The sequence below is a fragment of the Pelophylax lessonae genome, assembly GCF_965119305.1.
Source record: "Pelophylax lessonae genome assembly, chromosome: 1".
Lineage (NCBI taxonomy): Eukaryota > Metazoa > Chordata > Amphibia > Anura > Ranidae > Pelophylax > Pelophylax lessonae.
The window spans coordinates 164,522,840-164,544,725 of NC_138768.1; the positions used below are offsets into that span (position 1 = coordinate 164,522,840).

The 21,886-nt window shown below is 40.9% G+C and overlaps 1 protein-coding gene across 1 annotated transcript in view; it reads left to right on the forward strand.

Moving 5' to 3' along the window:
- The window catches only part of LNPEP (leucyl and cystinyl aminopeptidase), a 149,542-nt gene that overhangs the window by 82,846 nt on the left and 44,810 nt on the right, over positions 1 to 21,886 (forward strand). Inside the window, exons 9-13 of the mRNA XM_082258796.1 lie at positions 607 to 767; positions 3,642 to 3,730; positions 9,280 to 9,463; positions 19,802 to 19,958; positions 20,351 to 20,526. Coding sequence (XP_082114922.1) covers positions 607 to 767; positions 3,642 to 3,730; positions 9,280 to 9,463; positions 19,802 to 19,958; positions 20,351 to 20,526 — 767 coding nt within the window. The remainder of the gene's footprint in view (positions 1 to 606; positions 768 to 3,641; positions 3,731 to 9,279; positions 9,464 to 19,801; positions 19,959 to 20,350; positions 20,527 to 21,886) is intronic.

Sequence of the window (21,886 nt, forward strand, 5' to 3'; positions counted from 1 at the left end):
AATTACCTTGGTTCAAACCGGCATATTTTTTTCGGGTTTTTTTTTTTTTTTTTTTTCTTCGTTTGGCCTTTAAAATATAAATAAATTGTAAAAAGTCTTTGAAAACTATCACAAGAAGCCTTGTTTGTCTCATCCCAATAATCAACATTTATGTATATTTGGTATTTATTTGGTATTAAAAGTACAGTACTTGTAAATTAACAGGCCTCTAGCCAAAATATAAATGTTACTCCTGGAGCTTTAATTTAAAAAAAAAAACAAAAAAACATTGAGTTTGTGTAAAGAAAAAAAAAGTGAGCTTGCTATAGGCAAAAGAAAAGCTGTATTTCTCAGGGTTTGTAATTAATATGTACGTTCATTTTGCTATTCGTCAACAGGACAGGAAATAGCCTAATTAAAGGAGTTCATTGAGAGTTTACAATAGTATTCCTAACTATAAATTTTGATTTGGGTGATATTTCAGTATGAAATACACAACCCCACCCCCCCCCCCCTCAGAAAGCCTTTTTTATGAAGGACCATCAGAGTTAGTTCTGATGACACTTCTTATCAGTTCCAGTATTCATATTGTCATGTGACAGGAGACAAACGTTTCACTTTTTTCAGGTCACCAAATCCAATCCAGATGTGAAGAACATGATGAGGTCCTGGACACGGCAAGCTGGATATCCTCTGGTGACGGTGGCGAGGAAGGGGAAGGAAGTGTCAGTGAGTCAGAAACGATTCATACGAGCTGTAAATCCAGCCAATGCCACTGGGAACTCCAGGTGTGTGTGCCTTGCCTGGTTATATGTTGCTTTTCATTGTTCTTGACATGTTTGGCAAATATTAAATGTAGATTTGCAACCTTTTTTTCCACTGGAGTAGATGTGCGAAAAAGAATGGGTTTAGATTATGGGAATGCGTACCCTATTACATTCCAGCAAAAAGCAGGTTGGTGGGCACTCCTTAAAGCATGTTTAGGGAGATGCATTACCATCTGCTGTGTACGGAGCAATAATATGCTGTGTTTAAACTAGTGTATTTGGCTTATGAAGATGAGTATATGATTGGTTTCCCAGGGATGCTGCACAGCTTTGTTCTGTTCTACTTTTTTCCAAAAAAGGCCACTCTTTGGTATGATGATCTGTGAGCTTAAAGTTACACTAAATTCTGTTTTAAAAAAAAAAATAATTATATTCAAGAATGTATTTCTGATGCTCTCAACCTCCTCTATATCTCCACGTTCTTTTTTTTTTGTGATCAGACATCCTGCTAGAGGGTGGCTATGCTCATTCTCCATGCTCCCACAAAATGTAGGCATGTAGCCACCCTCTCTTGCTCACTCCTGAGATGGACTATGGGATTTATAGCATACATAGAGCCATGCACATGACCACAACTTACAGTCACTGCTCATTCCAAACAAAGTGATGAGGTTGGAGTGGGTCAGGAGCTCACAGAGGCCATTACACAGAAGCAGAAAAACACAGTAAGGCTGGCCATAGATGACCACAGGTTGCAGGAAAGAAATTCACCAAATTCCCCCATCAACACAGACAGTGCTAACAGGGGAATCCCTCCTGCTGAGCTATTGTGTTTTGGCAGGGATGGCTTCCCTGCAAAAATCGCATGTAAAATCTGGCAGGCAGGTTGTATCCAAGTACAAGTTGGTGTCAGCCTGTCCATACATGACTTAATCTGTTGGCTTAAGAAGTAATATAATGAAAATTGGACCATTAGGTAGTGGATATGTACGGATTATATATGGAGAATAAGGGTATCATTTAGTGTCACATTTAGGTAAATGTAAAGACTACAGCTATGAATAGTTCAAGTTACCATAGCAAGCTCATCTGTACGTTTGTTTCTAAATAATCATATCCCAACTTTATGGCCACATGTATTTTAAAGGATTTTGCTTTACTATGTGTGATACTGTATTTTAGCAAGTAATAAGACAGAGTCCTGAGTCCATGCTATCCCACTATATCTTGACAAGACTCATTTCAATTTCTAGAAGTGGCTTTATTAGCAAAAGAGCAAGGGATGTTTTGTTAATTATACTGTATAAAATGATTTTTACTTGTCAGAAAAAAAAGTTGTTTTTTTTTTTCCCTCCTTTCTTTCCCAATTTAGTGGCATTTGGTGTGAGTCACTCATATAGAACCTCCGATCTTATTCCAGGTGTTTGGTCATTTCACTGTTCAGTTTTCTGTTTATCGGTGGAAATGCAGGATTACAGCTTTGATCGGAAGTAGTTTACCAGTAAAATATTTCAGAGTTCTCCTATAAAAAAAAAAAAATGCATTCTGAGTATCTGGCCTTCCATTACTTCCTTCACCAAACATACACATTCATGTTTTCTCACATCAGGCCACCACTACTTTATCAGCAACAATGAATATAAGGCAGACAATATAGTTTAAGCAGTTGAACCCATGATGCAGTCCCTAGGTTTGCACTTTACACAGAGTGGTTATCGCAAGCCTTGTCATTGTATATTTTACTATGAGTGGCTATCTCTAGACTGCATGTTTTCACTACATTTCGTTTAAGAACCACAAAATGAACTTACCAGTGCATAGTTTTCACATAGATAAGACTTTTTATGCAATGGTAAAGGAGGGATAATATAAATACTGTATCTCAGATTAGTTACAATAGAACAAATTGATAACCCTAGTCTGTGTCATTTAATTAGGTAAGGCTTGTTTTATTGTTAAAGTATATAAACCCAAAAAATCTCATAGATGCTTTGCATGTAATTTCAGACATTTCCATTACTGAAATTGCATGCAATTTATTTTAAATCTTTGTTAATCTATTGCTTTTATTATAATAATACTTTGTCATTCTACTGTGAAGCTTCCTGTTTAGACACTTCCTGTTTGTAGGGTGACAACGGTTTCCCAGTTAAGCCACTGCATTGTCACCTTGTCCATGAACTCCCAGTGAAGCCTACCGGCAGCCATGCGGACACAGATTTGTAGGCATGGTCCATTGTTGCCACAGCAAGCCAGTCCACAGAAATGGTGTGCAGCCAACATTGTATAGAGTGTATGAAGACAGAAAGAGGCCTAAATAGGCTGGAGAGGATCAGCAGCTTTGTGATGCAAAAAAAAAAAAAAAATGGTACTACAGTATTTTATGATTTAAAGAAAAAAAAAAACGAACTGCTTGTTATACACCGTGGTTTTGCAAAGTAAACGTCACTCTCTTAGGGTTTGGGACTTGTTTGTAAAAACTGCAAGTAAAGAAAATAAGTGTTCGTAGCCACCAACAAGATACCAACTTTTCTTTTCATCTCCATTTTCTTCTATGTCCAGTTTTACAGAGGAATACTAGTGGCCACCAGTCAGAAAGTTGTACAGATGAGCTTTTGCTACATGCCTTTATGTGCTTGCAGCTTGCTTCTACCCTCCGTTTGGACTTTTCCCACATTCCCATGAAAAGAAATGCAGCTCTATGACAAGAAAATATACCCATGTACACAAGCCCTAAAGCTGATATAGAAAATGTGGTCAGCCTATGTCATGTTAGTCATAGTTATTTAATAGCTGGATGGCTTTAGATGGTGCATGGCTTCATAGCATGCATTGCATGTTTCTAGTACAACTTATATTTAGATGCTTTACTAATATGATTGCGTTTTTTTACAGTACCATATGGCATGTACCTCTATCCTACACCTATGGTCCTTGTGACGGAACTTCTTGTGAATCGGTCTACTTACTCAATCAAATGGAGGGTGAGTAATATATATATTATGTATAATCTATATGACTGTTTCATGTACCCCAATAAAATAAAATGAATGCAATTGGCCTTCTAAGTAAGTAGTGAGGTTAGTTTTGCTTTTTATTTTTTATTTTTTCCCCCTCTCCTAAAGCCTGGTACACACTATAGGTTTTTTCCTTTAAAAAAAAAAAAAAAACTGTCCACTCCGATCAGAGCCGCTGTACTCAGTATACAAAGTAGTACATCGAACTCGCCCTGCTGAGCTATTGTGATCTGTTGATAGACAGGGTAGAAAGTTAAATTGGCTGATGCATGTTGTTCCACGTGGCAAGCACTCAAATCCATTTGGCCCTCTTTCCTCTTCACATATTTAAGTTTAAGATGTTATGTGTAGACTTGTAAAAAAAAAAATGATATATTACAGTATCTCACAAAAGTGAGTACACCCCTCCACATTTTTGTAAATAATATCTTTTCATGTGATAACACTGAAGAAATGACACTTTGCTACAATGTAAAGTAGTGAGTGTACAGCTTGTATAACAATGCAAATTTGCTTTCCCCTCAAAATAACTCCTCACACAGCCATTAATGTCTAAACCACTGGCAACAAAAGTGAGTACACCCCTAAAAGAAAATGTCCAAATTCGGCCCAATTAGCCATTTTCCCTCTCCAATGTCATGTGACTCGTTAGTGTTACAAGATTTCAGGTGTGAATGGGGCGCAGGTGTGTTTAAATTTGGTGTTATCACTCTCACTCTCTCTTACTGATCACTGGAAGTTCAACATGGCACCTCATGGCAAAGAACTCTCTGAAGATCTAAAAAAAAAAAATTGTTGCTCTACATAAAGATGGCCTAGGCTATAAGAAGATTGCCAAGACCCTGAAACTGAGCTGCAGTACGGTGGCCAAGACTATACAGTGGTTTAACAGGACAGGTTCCACTCAGAACAGGCCTCACCATGGTCGACAGTTGAGTTCACTTGCTCAGCGTCAAATCCAGAGGTTGTCTTTGGGAAATTGACATATGAGTGCTGCCAGCATTGCTACAGAGGTTGAAGGGGTGGGGGTCAGCCTGTCAGTGCTCAGATCATACGCTGCACACTGCATCAAATTGGTCTGCATGGCTATCATCCCAGAAGGAAGCCTCTTCTTCTAAAGTTGATGCAGAAAAAAGGCCCGCTAACAGTTTGCTGAAGACAAGCAGACTAAGGACATGGACTTCTGGAACCATGTACTGTGGTCTGATGAGACCCAAAATAAACTTATTTTGTTCAGAAAGTGTCAAGCGTGTGTGGCAACAACCAGGTGAGGAGTACAAAGACAAATGTGTCTTGCCTACAGTCAAGCTTGGTAGTGGGAGTGTCATGGTCTGGGGCTGCATGAGTACTGCCGGCACTAGGGAGCTACAGTTCCTTTGAGGGAACCATGAATGCCAACGTGTATTTTGACATACTGAAGCAGAGCATGATCCCCTCCCTTTGGAGACTGGGCCGCATGGCAGTTTTCCAACATAACGACCCCAAACACACCTCCAAGATGACCACTGCCTTGGTAAAGAAGCTGAGGGTAAAGGTGATGGACTGACCAAGCATGTCTCCAGACCTAAACCCTATTGAGCATCTGTGGGGCATCCTCAAACGGAAGGTGGAGGAGCGCAAGATCTCGAACATCCACCAGCTTCATGATGTCGTCATGGAAGAGGACTCCAGTGGCAACCTGTGAAGCTCTGGTGAACTCCATGCCCCAGAGGCCAGTCCATCACCTTTAACCTCAGCTTCTTTAGCAAGGCATTGGTCGTCTTGGAGGTGTTTTTGGGGTCGTTATCATAGTTACATAGTTAGTCAGGTTGAAAAAAGACACAAGTCCATCTGGCTCAACCAATAAAAGAAAATAAAAATAAATAGTAAAGAAAACCCAACCATAAAATCCCATATGCACAATCCTATACCCGCAGTTCATCCAGAGGAAGGCGAAAAAACCCCAGCAAAGCATGATCCAATTTTTGCTACAGCAGGGGAAAAAAATTCCTTCCTGATCCCCCGAGAGGCAATTGGATATTTCCTGGATCAAACTTACCTATAAATATTAGTACCCATTTATATTATGTACGCCTAGGAAAGAATCCAGGCCTTTTTTAAAGCAATCTAGTGAGCTAGCCAGAACCACCCCTGGAGGGAGTCTATTCCACATTTTCACAGCTCTTACGGTAAAGAAATCTTTCTGTATCTGGAGACAAAATCTGTTTTCCTCTAGACGTATAGAGTGCCCCCTTGTCCTCTGTGTTGACCTTAAAGTGAATAACTCAACACCAAGTTCACTATATGAACCCCTTTTGTATTTATTCATGTTGATCATATCCACCTTAATCTCCTCTTCTCAAGAGAGCATAAATTCAGTTCCTCTAATCTTTTCTCATAGCTGAGCTCCTCCATGCCTCTTATCAGTTTGGTTGCCCTTCTCTGCACTTTCTCCAGTTCCTCTATATCCTTTTTAAAAACTGGTGCCCAAAACTAAACTGCATATTTCAGAAGAGGTCTTACTAATGATTTCTACACGGGCAAAATATCTTTCTCTTTGCTTTGGAAACCGCAGCTTGGCATGGCATGCTATTATTAAGCTCCAGCTTCTTCTCCGCTATGGATTCCCCCAGTTCTACTCTCCTTCGTATGTATGATGCATGCATATTCTTAGCTCCCAAGTGCATAACTTTACATTTATCCACATTAAATCTCATTTGCCACATAGTTGCCCAATCAAACAGTGCACTGAGGTCCGCTTGTAAAGAAGTTATTCCACTGAAAAGCTTGGTGTCATCTGCAAAGACTGAAATGGTACTTTTATTCCCAGACCCTAAAACATTTATAAAGGTATTAAAAAGTAAGGATCCCAACACTGAACCTTGGGGTACACCACTGATGACCATTTAGAGTAAGAATCATTAACCACTACTCTCTGAATTCTATCTTTTAGTCAATTTTCTATTCATTTACAAACTGATCTTTCCAAGCCTGTAGACTTTACCTTACACATTAGTCGTGTGTGGGGAACTGTGTCAAAATGCTTTTGCAAAATCCAAGTATACTACATCCACAGCCACCCCTCTGTCCAAGGTTTTACTTACCTCCTCATAAAATGAAATCCGGTTTGTTTGTCAACTTCTGTCTCATATGAATCCATGTTTTGTTTCTTAAAATATTTTTCTCTTGCGTCCTCTGACAGTCGCCGCCCACTCATACAATCTGCATGTCTGGGTATTGGTCTTATCCACAGGAGTAAGCTAGGCAGAAGATTTGTTAGAATATGCACAAAAAACTTTGTATAGACACACCTACAGGGGGCTGTCTCTCTGGTCCAATACCCCCAGCTAGCTGCATTCCCAATTTAGTTTGTTTCTGCCTAGCATAGGAGTAGGCTGGCTTTTCCCTGGCTGGGGGCTGCAGTCTCAGCCTTTTTTCTTATTATTTTTTCTCTCTAGAAAGTGTTTTTTCTTTTAAACAGATAGCTTTTTATTTGTTCCTGCGATTAGTTAGTCAGTTACTTCGGATGACTACGGCGTTTGCGGAGCTGGGAATCGCACTGGTTATTCTAGAGCCTTACGGAATCCCAGCCTGCCATAGAGCGTTAGCAGGTTATGTGTACGCCCAGGCCTCACAAGCGACTATGTCCCTGACCTCAGGGAAGAGCCTGCGAAGTTGCTATCTTCGCCGGGATGGCTCAACTGCGGTACACCACGTGTTGCTAGCTTCCCCTTCGGCTGATGGCACCACCACTCAGAGTGGGAGGCTTCCTGTCAGAGCGGTACCCACGTTTTCGCTGGACCGGTGAGTACCATGCTACCCCTCTGTCTATGACATGTCTGTCGGAGTGTGTATGTGGGCCCTCTGTTTATGGGGATGGCAGTTCGATGTGGGTTCTGTAATGTCCCCCTCATGTCTGTAAGTGCGGTCCCTGCATGTCCCTCCCTGGTCCCTGCGGGGGTGCTGCGGCGGTTCCGCCGCTGTATGGGCGGTTTCGGGGGTCTGCCTTGTCCCTCAGATGCTTGTGCAACTATTGGGGGTGCGATACATGCTGTGTGGGGGCCTCAATTGGCATGAAACCGTGCGGCCGCCATTTTAAGTGTGGGCAGGCTGTCTGGCTTCATTGTGAGGGCAGCAGCCATTTTCTGCAATTCTGTTGGCGCCGTTCGGGCGCCATCTTTAGTGTGGGCAATCTGTCCTTATGTGGACAGCGGCCATTTTCCCAGAGCTTTCCCCATAGACTTGCATTAGCAACCATTTTTTTGTGGCTCAGGGCTATGTCTGCCTCTAGAGGCGTGAGGTCACTTCCTCTTTCTTTCACATGCAGATCAATTTTAGCAGCGTGGGGCAGGTATAGCTCACTGTGGGGGTTGTATTGTTTTTCCTGGCCTGCATTCCTGCTAGCATTCATTTTCTTACAGTTTAGTGTAGCACAGGGCTTGCTCTTCATTGCGGTGCATTTGCGGTGAGGCCTGTTCTAAGTGGAATCTGTCCTGTTAATCAGCTGTATGGTATTGGACACTGTGATGCAGCTCAGTTTCAGGGTATTGGCAATCTTCTTATAGCCTAGGCCATCATAATGTAGAGCAACAATCCTTTTTTTTTTTTTTCAGATCCTCAGAGTTCTTTGCCATGAGGTGCCGTGTTGAACTTCGTGTGACCAGTATGAGCGAGTGAGAGCAATCACACCAAATTTAACACACCTGCTCCCCATTCACACCTGAGACCTTGTAACACTAATTGATACCAGGGAGGAAAAATGGCTAATGGGCCCAATTTGGTCAATTTTTATGTTCTTAATATTTGCTCACACAAGTACTCTTCTTGTAGAAAGATTTGTTCTTGACAAATATTCTTAGGCAGTCTTGTATGTACTGCATGCATTTTCTACCTATAGATTTTCAGTAATTATTAGTTAATTTCTGCAAATAAATAGTTAGTGTGTATAAACTTTTGCAGCAACGTGTCCTCCTTACATTTGTTATCTAAAAAGAGTTATGCTAACTTTTCACATTAAAAAAAATCCAGATGTAAATAGACCACAAGGAGCAAAAACATTGTAGACAATTCAGTCATTGACTTCTCCTCTGATCTGAAATCTTAGTTTTGGATTAACTGACCCATTATCATAACATGAAGCTCAGTACACACGATCAGAAAATCGGCCGAAAAATGCCACTTTCGAAGCGAACGTACAGTAATCTTAACTTTCATACACCGCTTTTGTGAGCTGATCCAGTACAAATACGAAAATGTTTCTCGTGCGATACCAGAACAAACGATTTTTGTTTATTCAGTACAATATTCAACAATAAAAAACAGAAGACCAAGACCACACATGCTCAGAAAGAAAAGAATACATTACAATACAATACAATATATTACATCACTTCTGAAGTTGTATTCTGTCGTAATATTTATGTAACATCTTAATTTTCGATATGAGAATAGCTTCGGGCAATAATTCGTCTGATATTCTGCGTAATAGGCTTAATGGTGTTTGAGTAACTTAGGATTCCATCTTATGATCTCTGCAGATAAAATTATTCTCCAAAGTGAGCCATCCTGGTTGAAGTTTAATGTGAAGATGACTGGGTACTACATAGTGGATTATGGCCCAGAAGGCTGGACAGTTCTCATTGATCAACTCCAAAATAATCACTCTTTTCTACCTGCAAGCGATCGAGCCAACTTAATCCATGACATATTTGCCCTGTCTAGGTAATAACTGATTTTCAGTTTTCATATGTATGCTGTTTTTATTATATTCATCTAGCTAATGAAATGCAGACAGTATTTGTAAAATAAATGTGCGCTTTTCACTTTAACTCTGTGATAAGGAATGATTTATGGCTTGTCTGTTAATGTATTTTTTGCTGTCTGCCAGCAAAATGTTTCATTGCTTATTGGAATGTTGTTTGTATTTCATACTGGACAGGAAATATTCACTGACCTCAAACTTGCTCTGGACGTTTTAGCTTATGGCTGATTTATTGACATTACTAAGTGAACAAATCTCTGCATCTTGTGGTTTTTACTGTGTACACATCTCTACTAGCCCAGATCCCGATACACTTCACTTACAATTATAAGATTAATATTCTGCTGAACGAATAACCTGCAAAAATATCTATTCAGGAATTCCCAAGCAGCACAGCTGCTTTAAAGTAAGCTCAAGTAATTCAGGCAGGGCATATAATAAAAATTGCATAGGTAGAGGTTACCTTTTAGTGAAGATTGCATACCAAAATGACTCAGAAATACAAGCGGTTTAAACTAGGGCTGCAACTATCGATTATTTTCATTATCGATTAGTTGGCCAATTATGGTTTTGATTAATCGATTAAGCGGATAATAACCTTAACCACTTGCCTACAGTGCACTTTCACCCCCATCCTGCCCAGGCCAATTTTCAGCTTTCAGCACTCACATTTTGAATGGCAATTGCGCGGTAATGCTACACTGTACCCATATGAAATTGTTATAATTTTTTTCACACAAATAGAGCTTTCTTTTGGTGGTATTTAATCACAGCTGGGTTTTTTTTTCTTACAAAAAAAACTGAAAATTTTGGGGGAAAAAAGTTTTTCTTATTTTCTGTGAGTAAATTTTGAAAATAAATAATTTTTCTCCTTCACTGATGTGCGCTGATGAGGGGGCACTGATGGGCTGCACTGATGGGCACTTGTAGGCTGCACTGATGGGGTGGCACTGATGTACTAATATGCCGCACTGATAGGTGGCACTGATGGGGGGCACTGATGAGTACTGATGGGTGGCACTGAGGGGCACTGAGAGGCAGCACTGACTGGCGGCACTGAGGGGCACTGACGGATGACACTGATGGGCAGCACCATCAGTGCCCACAATCAGTGCCCATAGTGCTGCCAGTCAGTGCCCATCAGTGCCTAGATGCGCAGGCACTGATGGGCACTGACTGGCAGCACTATGGACACTGATTGTGGGCACTGATGGCAGGCACTGTAGGCACTGATGCTAGGCAGTAATTGGCACATTATTTACATTTTGTGTAATCGGGGCACTGATGATCAGTGCCCTGATTACTTGTTCTTGTCTCCCCTATGAGGTGGAGCCGCTGATCGGCTCTCCTCGCCTCACACTCTGACAGTGTGAGGCGAGGAGAGCCGAATAGCAGCACTTCCTCATTTACATGTGACCGGCTGTGATCCCTTGTCATAGGCAGGTGGCTTGATAAAAGCTACCTGCGCCTGCTGTCACTTATGCTGGCCATATAAATACAATGTGTTCCTTAACAAAAAAAAAATGAATTTTAAGAACGTTTGTTTAATGTTCTAATCGTTAGTGGGGTCAAATCGATGTTCATTTTCGACCACAGTGACAGGAAAGTTTGAAGGAGCGGAATAGAAAACTTCTTGGTCAAAGGAATTTTCAGAGAGTGTATGTGGTTTTTGTTCAGAAATTCCTTTCTTTTTAAAACTGAATGTTAAAAGCAAGTGATATTTTCAAACAACATTCATTCATTCAGCAAATGTTCAAAGATTTTTGGTGTGAATATTCTTGTCTGAAAATCGATACGTGTATGGCCAGAATAATGCTTGGTTCACACCTATGCAGTTTGCTTTTGATCCGTTTCTGCAGTGCTTTTTGCATTTTTGCACATGCGATTTGCATTTTTGTATGCGTTTTTTTTTTTGGCAGATTAAAAAAGGCAAATCGAGGCAAAAACGCTGTACATGCTTTTCTGCAGCTTCTCCATTGAAGTCTATTGAACCAAAAAAGCACCGTTTTGCATTGAAAAAAGTTCTTGACCATTTCCAAGCTGCTGAAAAAAGATGTGAACGTGCCCCATAGGAAACCATGTTAAATGAACTGTAGTGTGTTTCTGCAAAAAGCACCGAAAAAACAAACAATCTAAGACGTTTAGCAGCAACAGCATGCATTTTTTTGTATCTAACCAGAGTTGTATAAAGTACTCGAAACCCATACTTGAGTAAAAGTACAAGTGCTCGACTTGAGTAGGAGTGGAAGTGCTCAATCAAAAAGTGACTTGAGTAGAAGTACTAAAGTATTCAACATTTTTTGTACTTAAGTATTGCAAGCAGTTTTTTTTTTTTAAATTTTGCTACTCAAGTACTGAAAGTAAAAGTACCAGTAGTTTTGAAAAAAAATTGCTACTCAAGTACTGAAAGTAAAAGTACAAGTACTGTGTTATGTAGTTATTAAAGAAAGAAGTCAAACGTTTGAACATCATATTGTTTTTTATTATTTCAAATGCAGCTTTTATTCATACATACAGTAGCATTTATTTTTGTATGCGCTGATAATACCCATGTTTTGAGCTTCATGAAACCTGCCATCTGCTGTTCTGGCAGTGGTAATTTTTATAATAGTAACGAGTAACTATGCAGCACAAAAAAAAAATATCGGAGTAGAAGTATTGAAATCATTGAAAAAATGTAGTGAAGTAAAAGTGAAAGTAGGAGAAAAAAATTATACTCTAGGAAAGTACAGATACCGCCTTTCGGTACCTAAGTACAGTAGTGAAGTAGTTCTACTTAGTTACTATACATCTCTGTATCTAACTAAAATTAGCCCTTTTTAGTGCAAAAAAAGCAGATAACCGCTACTATAAGGGGTTTATTTATACTGTGAAAGTAATATAGAATACTTATATCATATATATAATGATAAATACACCCAGAAGTAGAATATACAGGCATCTTAACTAGGAGTCAGACTTTAGGCTATATGAAGGGTGGAAGGGAGGTCTAAATCTTTTTTAATAAAGTAGTACTAAAAGCTGAGACTTTTTTTCTTTTTTTTTTTTATGGATATGATAATTTTAAGTATAATGCACAATACTGGTAAAAGTTTACTTAAATGTAACTGTAATGCCTTATATTACCTCCAGTCTATTGGCCTCCACCTTGTCTGGGTTCAGATGCTGATCTTCCCTGCACAGAATCTTTAAAGTATTTTTTTTTTTTTTAAACAACAAACACGTTCTACTTACCTGCTCTGTGCAATGGTTTTGGTGTACTGAGCTGGATGTGTGCATCACTGTATTTTCAAACAAATAATGCATTCTGTATGCAGGCCAACTAATCATCTGACCAACTAATAGATTATGAAAATAGTTGAAAACCCTTTTCATCATCGATTAGTTGTCGATTACTCAATTAGATGTTTTGGCCCTAGTTTAAACTGTATGCAAAACTTTCAGGAAAAAGTGTACCTTGGCCCTGACCGTTCCAAAGCTTAGGAATGGTGGGACAGATTGGATATTTTCTTTTTTTTTTTTTTTTTAAATTTATGGTGGGCCAGTAGTACTTTTGGGTTCTAAGGAAGAGGTTTCTCCATTGAAACGTGTCAGCCAGGCATATACGGACCCCATCAGGTCTCCTTGCATTGGTGCATCCCAGCAGTCTTGGAGGCGATTGGTTCCACTTCTTTTACATGCATGCAATCATCATGCGTTTGTGAGTATAAAGTATGCTGTTTTTTTTTTTTTATAAAACATTTTTAGGGGTAATGCAGTAGGTTGGTGCGCCCTTCTTATTGTTTCGTTCCCAAGCATACTTTATTGCTTTATGTGGTTGGAGGCCTCATTGATTAGTGTGAAGAATTAAGCCTGCGACCAGGCTATTGAAATTTAAGATTAAAGTGATACTAAAGGAAAATTAAAAAAAAAAAACCTGCTCTATGCAATGGTTTTCCACAGAGCAGTACCGATTCTCCTCTTCTCGGGTCCTCATGGGTATTCTGGGCTCCTCCCCCTGCTGAAAGTCCCTCAAAGCAATCCGCTTGCCATAGGGCACTTGTGTGTGTGTGTGTGTGTGTGCCCCCTTCCATGCAATTGACACACCCACCAATGCCCAGCACCACCAACAGTGGGAGCTGACCCAGGGAGGAGGGAGAAAGCCGTGAAATCAGCTTCTCTCATGCACATCACGGGATCAAGATTGGGCTCAGATACAGTGGGTACGGAAAGTATTCAGACCCCCTTAAATTTTTCACTCTTTGTTATATTGCAGCCATTTGCTAAAATCATTTAAGTTCATTCTTATTCCTCATGAATGTACACATAGCACCCCATACTGACAGAAAAACACAGAATTGTTGACATTGTTGCAGATTTATTAAAAAAGAAAAACTGAAATATCACATGGTCCTAAGTATTCAGACCCTTTGCTGTGACACTCATATATTTAACTCAGGTGCTTTCCATTTCTTCTGATCATCCTTGAGATGGTTCTACACCTTCATTTGATTATACTGATTGGACTTGATTAGGAAAGCCACATACCTGTCTATATAAGACCTTCCAGATCACAATGCATGTCAGAGCAAATGAGAATCATGAGGTCAAAGGAACTGCCTGAAGAGCTCAGAGACAGAATTGTGGCAAGGCACAGATCTGGCCAAGGTTACAAAAAGATTTCTGCTGCACTTAAGGTTCCTAAGAGCACAGTGGCCTCCATAATCCTCAAATGGAAGACGTTTGGGACGACCAGAACCCTTCCTAGAGCTGGCCGTCCGGCCAAACTGAGCTATCGGGGGAGAAGAGCCTTGGTGATAGAGGTAAAGAAGAACCCAAAGATCACTGTGGCTGAGCTCCAGAGATGCAGTCAGGAGATTGGAGAAAGTTGTAGAAAGTCAACAATCACTGCAGCCCTCCACCAGTCGGGGCTTTATGGCAGAGTGGCCCGACGGAAGCCTCTCCTCAGTGTAAGACACATGAAAGCCCGCATGGAGTTTGCTAAAAAAAAAAACACCTGAAGGACTCCCAAGATGGGGAGAAATAAGATTCTCTGGTCTGATGAGACCAAAATAGAACTTTTTGGCCTTAATTCTAAGCGGTATGTGTGGAGAAAACCAGGCACTGCTCATCACCTGTCCAATACAGTCCCAACAGTGAAGCATGGTGGTGGCAGCATCATGCTGTGGGGGTGTTTTTCAGCTGCAGGGACAGGACGACTGGTTGCAATCGAGGGAAAGATGAATGCGGCCAAGTACAGGGATATCCTGGACAAAAACCTTCTCCAGAGTGCTCTGGACCTCAGACTGGGCCGAAGGTTTACCTTCCAACAAGACAATGACCCTAAGCACACAGCTAAAATAACGAAGGAGTGGCTTCACAACAACTCCGTGACTGTTCTTGAATGGCCCAGCCAGAGCCCTGACTTAAACCCAATTGAGCATCTCTGGAGAGACCTAAAAATGGCTGTCCACCAACGTTTACCATCCAACCTGACAGAACTGGAGAGGATCTGCAAGGAGGAATGGCAGAAGATCCCCAAATCCAGGTGTGAAAGACTTGTTGCATCTTTCCCAAAAAGACTCCTGGCTGTATTAGATGAAAAGGGAGCTTCTACTAAATACTGAGCAAAGGGTCTGAATACTTAGGACCATGTGATATTTCAGTTTTTCTTTTTTAATAAATCTGCAACAATGTCAACAATTCTGTGTTTTTCTGTCAGTATGGGGTGCTGTGTGTACATTCATGAGGAAGAAGAATGAACTTAAATGATTTTAGCAAATGGCTGCAATATAACAAAGAGTGAAAAATGTAAGGGGGTCTGAATACTTTCCGTACCCACTGTAAGTATTACAGGGGAGCTGCACACAGGTTTTTTTTACTTTAATGAATAGAATGCATGAAGGTAAAAAAAACCTTCAGCCTTTAGAACCACTTTAACATAAAAATAGGGTTTTTGACTTTCCGGTAAAATCTTTTTTTTGTCAAGTTATCTGGAGGCAACAGAAGTGTTAACAGAAGTGTTAACACAGCCTGCTTCTAACCCCTCCTTCCAGCAAGCCCTAATTTTCCTCCCTAATTATCGTTTGGGGGTCGGTATCGGCTGATTTATGCCTTTCCTCAGCTGTAACTCCTGCTGAGGCTTCTACGCAGGATAGAGGTGGAAGGGATTCCGGTCATTCTGGTGGCCCCAGACTGGCCTCGCTGGTCTTGGTACGCAGACCTTGGAGAATTCCTCTCAGGGAGGATCTGCTGTCTCGAGGGCCGATCTTCCATCCTGCTTTACAGTCGTTGGCTTTAACGGCATGGCTGTTAAAAGCCAGGTGTTGAAAGATAAAGGTATTTTATGATTCTGTGATTCCTACACTATTGAAGGCCAGGAAGTCGTCTTTCAGGAAGATCTATCATACGTGGAAATTGTACATTTCATGATGTGAATCACTGAAGGTGCACCCTCGCTTGTTTTCAGTAGCTAGGGTTTTGGCCTTTCTGCAAAAAGGGGTTGAACAGCGGTTGGCTTTGGGCACTATCAAAGGCCAAGTGTTGGCATTGGCTATATATTTCCAACGCCCGTTTGCTACGCATGCCTTGATTTACACTTTCATTCAGGGAGTGTGCCATATGGCTCCCCCAAGACGATCCCCGCTACCTCCGTGGGATTTGAATTTGGTGTTTATCTGTTCTTCAAAAGCCTCCTTTTGAGAACATTCGGGAGATTTCTCTGCTTTCATTATCTCCGAAAGTTCCCTTTTTGGTGGATATCACTTCTGCCCGCAAAGTGTCTGAATTGGTGGCATTGTCCTGCCGCTCACCTTATAGGTGGTACTCCGATCTAATCAGTCTTTTCTTCCTAAGGTGGTTCCTGTTTTTCATTTGAATGAATACATTGTGCTGCCTTTAATTTGTCCCAAGCCCAAGCATCCCAAGGAAATTGCCTTGCATTCTTTGGATGTGGTTCGGGCGATCAGGGTTTACCTGGCGGCCACTGAGTCTTTCAGAAAATAAGATGCTCTTTTTGTCCTTACCGAGAGACCTCGTAAAGGATTGGCTGCGTCTGTTGCAACCATATCCAGATAGATCAGGCAGATGGTTGTTCAGGCATACAGTTGTTCAGGCTTATTTACTGAAGGGTTAGGTTCCTCCTTCCCCTGTGAAGGCGCATTCTACTGGGGCGTTGAGTGCCTCTTGGGCTTTTCGCCATCAGGCGTCAGTGATGCAAGTTTGCAAGGCAGCAACTTGGTCATCTGTGCATACATTCACAAAATTCTACAGAGTAGATGTGTTGGCGTCTTCGGATGCCTCCTTTGGCCGTAAGGTTTTGCAGGCTGCTGTTTAAAAGAGAACCTTTTTGTTTGTTCTCTTTGAGGGTGTATGTTTTCTAGTTGAGCTCCATGTTACCTGGTTGGCTAATTTTTGCCTTTGGGGAATAAGTTCTTCTTTGCGTTGTTTTTCCCACTTTAATGCATATACTGCTTGGGGACGTCCCAATGGTCTAAGAAGATATGGAGCTGTGTCTGTCAATGGACGATAGAGAAAACTGGATTTTTGTACTTACTGTAAAATTATTTTCTCTGAAGTCCATTGACAGACGCAGCACCCACCCCTCTATTTATGAGCGGAATGCATTTTTTTGTCTTCTAAACACTGTTTGCATCGAAACTAAGGTCTGTAGCAGTGTGTGTGGGGTTATGCCTGCAGGGACAGCCCCATAGGAGTGGTTAAGCTTTTTCCTGCCTAGTGTCTCATTCCTGATCGGAGGGACATAACCCAATGGTCTAAGAAGATATGGAGCTGCGTCTGTCAATGGACTTCAGAAAAATGGATTTTACAGTAAGTACAAAAATCCAGTTTTTTGCTGCTGTCCTTATAGGTGTTGCACGTTTTCTCTCTAGTGAGAGAAGTGAATACCTTCTTTCTTTATCTGTAGAAATTTCTCCATCAAGATTCTGGCTGCACTGCAACCACCTTCAGTAGATCGAACAGTGGCAAAACAGTTATTAAGACAACCCCCCATATAGTCCCTTCCACTCCCAGCAAGCCTCAGTTTTATTTTTTTAGCCAGCAGTTGGAGTGAATCACTGAAAGAGGAGAAGGAACTGTGTCCTATATTGTACTCCAAGAAAAGAGTTATACAGGTCAAAAGTACTATGTTCTTAATCAAGCAGTAAACCGGGTTTAGACTAACAGGGACCTCTGAATGTCTTCGGGTTCTCAGGGAATAATCATAGATTGAGCTGCAAAAGCAGTAAACAAGAGCAGTGGCAGAATGTACAGGCATACTCCCATGGGCATGGAAGAAATGGCTAACTCCTGTCTACCCGACATACTGGAGAGAGTGGAGCAGCACTCCTCATGGCTGCGATACATAATTAAACTGTAGCAGCCCACTCTTTGGTCTGTGGTGCATACGAAAGAAACACAGCCTGTGCTTCCCACAGCCCAGACAGATGTAGAGAGACACAGCCCATGCTCCATGTGAACCACGAGAGCTATTGCAACTACAGCACCCTGGGACACTGGTTTAAAAGGCAAGACCATGACTTGGCAGCACCCATGGCGACAGGCCAAGAAGATCTCAGGATAAAGGGAACAGTCGTATCCGGACTTCACACTTCTGGTAGGTATACCCTGAGGGGTTCCTATTCGACAGGACTCCACCAACTGATGGACCACGGCCCTTGACTTGTATAGCAACCTGCAGCTGACCCAAGGTGTTTCACCACCTGTCAAGGCCACCAGTAAAGAAGCCATTATTTTTCCCAAATGATGTCCAATACCTAAGGAAGCTAGCAATAAAACAGAGGCTTGTTTGGAGTCAGAGAGGTTGTATGGGTACTGTTCTAACTACTGTTTGCCAGTGTCAAATCACCTGATAGTGGTTACATATAATAACAGTCTAAGACTAAGCCTGTTTCCTGTATTTTTTACAACTAAGGAATGATCTTTGAAACAAGCCCTCACAGACCTTTGCAGCTGCTGTCACTGTGGAGTAAATCGGAGGGGGGGGGGGGTTTGATCTCAAATGGGGCCCTTAAGTCGTTTTTTGCCACCGTCCCATAAATTCTAGTATTGTGGATTATGGGTGCCTCAAACCCAAATGGTAGGGACTTTATGGCCAAGAGTAATTGAGGAGTAGATAGAAGTAGTTAAAATAAAATGATTTATTCAAAGAAAATAACAGATACAAATAAAGGGATAACCCATAACATAACTTATTTGTGTATGGGTAAAGGTCCATAATGTGAAGAGAAAAAAAGTATGGAGTAATAGTGACACGTGAAAAGAGGTGACTTTGGATGGACTGTTCCGCTCTGTTGCTCCCTTATGTGAGGAAGGGGTCCAAAGTAAAGGTCCTATCGGTGATCATAAGGGTCCTACGCGTTTTGGCCTGAAAAGGCCTTTCTCAAGGATAGGTCGCCAAGTTTGAGGGTAACAATATATATATAAGAAGATGCATAATTTCACAAAGGGAATACTACGCTGAAGAAAACAATTTTTAAATACATATATTTTCGCTCGGTCCATGCATGTGTTTGCAATATCCTCAGGGGTTTCAGACTGCAACAGGAACAGTCTGCTGCTCAACGGGTGATGTCAAACCTCCTATGTATGATCACCGATAGGACCTCTGCTCTGGACCCCTTCCTCACATAAGGGAGCAACAGAGCGGAACAGTCCATCCAAAGTCACCTCTTTTCACGTGTCTCTATTACTCCATACTTTTTTTTCTCTTCACATTATGGGCCTTTACCCATACACAAATAAGTTATGTTATGGGTTATCCCATTTTTTGTATCTTTATTTTCTTTGAATAAATCTTTTTATTTTATCTACTTCTACCTACTCCTCAATTACTCTTGCCCATAAAGTCCTTACCATTTGGGTTTGAGGCACCCATAATCCACAATACTGTGGAGTAAATCATCCTCAAAACTCACAAAAGAAGCACGATTGTCATTCAGGTCATTTTCTGAGCAGTTCACATTAGAGATTAGAAGTCTTGAAGGCTGTGGAGTAGCATGAGCTGAACATGAAGCAAGTTCTGGTAAGGAAGAACAGGGGTTTTGAGCTGCTGAGAGAATTGAATAACTTCAGTGCTGCTGCTGTGAACTTTTAAAATGAATTGCTGTTGTCAAGATGTTTGCCCACTAGAATTAATTTGTGGCACAGGTAGATTTGAAGTTTGTTGTATTGTCATTAAACATTGCCCAGTAAGGTTAACAGTCGGTTTCTTTAAAAGGGCCTATTTCAGCAATCTAGGTTTGCCAAACACATATGTATTTTGTGCTTTTTACACTTTTTTTGTTTTTGCTTTCCAGTGTAGGTAAGGTTAACCTGACCAAGGCGATGGATCTCATTCATTACCTTGTGAATGAAACAGACATTGCTCCAATCAAACAGGCAACTGTCCAGGTTTTGCGCATCCATGATCTGCTAGCTAAACTGGGTTTCAAGGATATGGCTTATCGATTGAAGGTATGCCTGTTTTATTCTGCTGTATACATAAAAGCTGTATAAAAGAAAGAAACTGGTTCATAGCAGATAAATGAAAAGGTTACTTTGCTTGTAGAAAATTATTATGGGGCAGCATTTACCTGTTGTAGGTAGCTTCTTCCTTTTTATATTCATCAGCCTTTATGCATCTGGTATAATAGAGCACTTAATAGACCACTTTAAATTTTCCATCACTCTCTTGTTTCTATAAATCTTCTATTGACAGCTAAAAGAATGGGTAGGAAGACTGAACCAACACCTAATGACCTCTCCAGCAGTTTTTAGACTTGTCATCTAGATATGTCAATAAATTGAAATTTGGCGAAGTCGAAAAATAACTTTTTTTTTTTTTTTTACTTGTATCTTGATTTCAGAAACGTCTTGTGGACCTACTAGATGATCTTATAAAGGAACAGACATGGAGTGATGAAGGATCTTTGTCTGAGCAAGAGTTAAGATCATTACTCTTGAAATTATCTTGCTCCCTTGGACAGAAGATTTGCATAGGAAACGCCACTGAGTTGTTTAACCACTGGATGAATGGAACACAGTAAGGCTTGATTTTTAGATTCCCATATGAATGCTAGAAAACTTATTATATTAAATTTTTGTCATATATTTAGGCCAAAATGTATTTAGCTACATGTCTTTGACAAAAAAATTCTCAATGAGCGTATTTTTAACCGCTTTATGACCGGAAGGTTTTACCCCATTCCTGACCAGGCCATATATGCGATTCGGCACTGTGTTACTTTAGAGGACAATTGCGCGGTCGTGCAACGCTGTACCCAAATTCATGTCCTTTTTTTTCCCCCACAAATAGAGCTTTCTTTTGGTGGTATTTGATCACCTGTGCGATTTTTTTTTTTTTTTTTTTTACTTTTTGCGCTATAAACAAAAAAAGAGCGACAGTTTTGAAAAAATAACAATATTTTTCACATTTTTTTTTATATGAAATTCACCCCCCCCCCCCCCCCAAAATGTAAGCAATCAAAATTTTTTATCATTTTAGGCCAAATTGTTTTCTGCTACATATTTTTGGTAAGAAAAAATCGCAATAAGCTTATTTTGATTGGTTTGCGCAAAAGTTATTGCATTTACTAACTAAGGGAAACATTTCTGTCATTTTTGGTGTTTTTTTTTTTTTAACGAGTAATGGTGGCGATCTGCAATTTTTTTTTTTTTTTTTTTTGCGGGACTGCGACATTGCGGCGGACAGATCAGACCCTTGACTGACATTTTTGACACTTTTGGGGGTACCAGTGACATTACTACAGTAATCAGTGCTATACATATGCACTATTACTGTAAAAAATGACACTGTCAGGGAAGGGGTTAATTTTTATTGGAGAGGGAGGGGTTAATGTATGCCTGGTGCTTACTAATGTGTGTGGGGGGAGGTGACTGAGTGACACAGGGACAGATTGCAGGTTCAGCTATGCTGAACCCTGCAATCTGACCCTGCCTGTCACTTAGGAGATCCGCCCGATTTGTTTACACAAGCGGGCGGATTTCCACACTAGATCCCACACTAGAGCAGCGGTGATCACTGCCGCTCCTCCCCTGGCCCGACTCCCGCTGTAATTGAATACAGCGGGAGCGAGAGAGGGGAATGTCTGGTGACGTAGGTCTACATCGCCAGACGATAACGAGCCACTTTGCCGCAGTACAGTCAACGTGACTGGTCGGCAAGTGGTTAAGCAATCTATAGTTTTCTTCTCAGCAAATAGCTCATAGCTATCCTGAGAGGTAGAACAGATTATACCTCATTTATCAAATGTGAGCCCTCTCTCACATTGACTGTGGTTTTGAAAACGTGCGACTTCATCTGAAATCGCACAATTTCAAAGCCGCATGTCAGTTCGACTTCGGGTGCAACTCGGAAGACATCTGTGCGGCTACTTCAAATC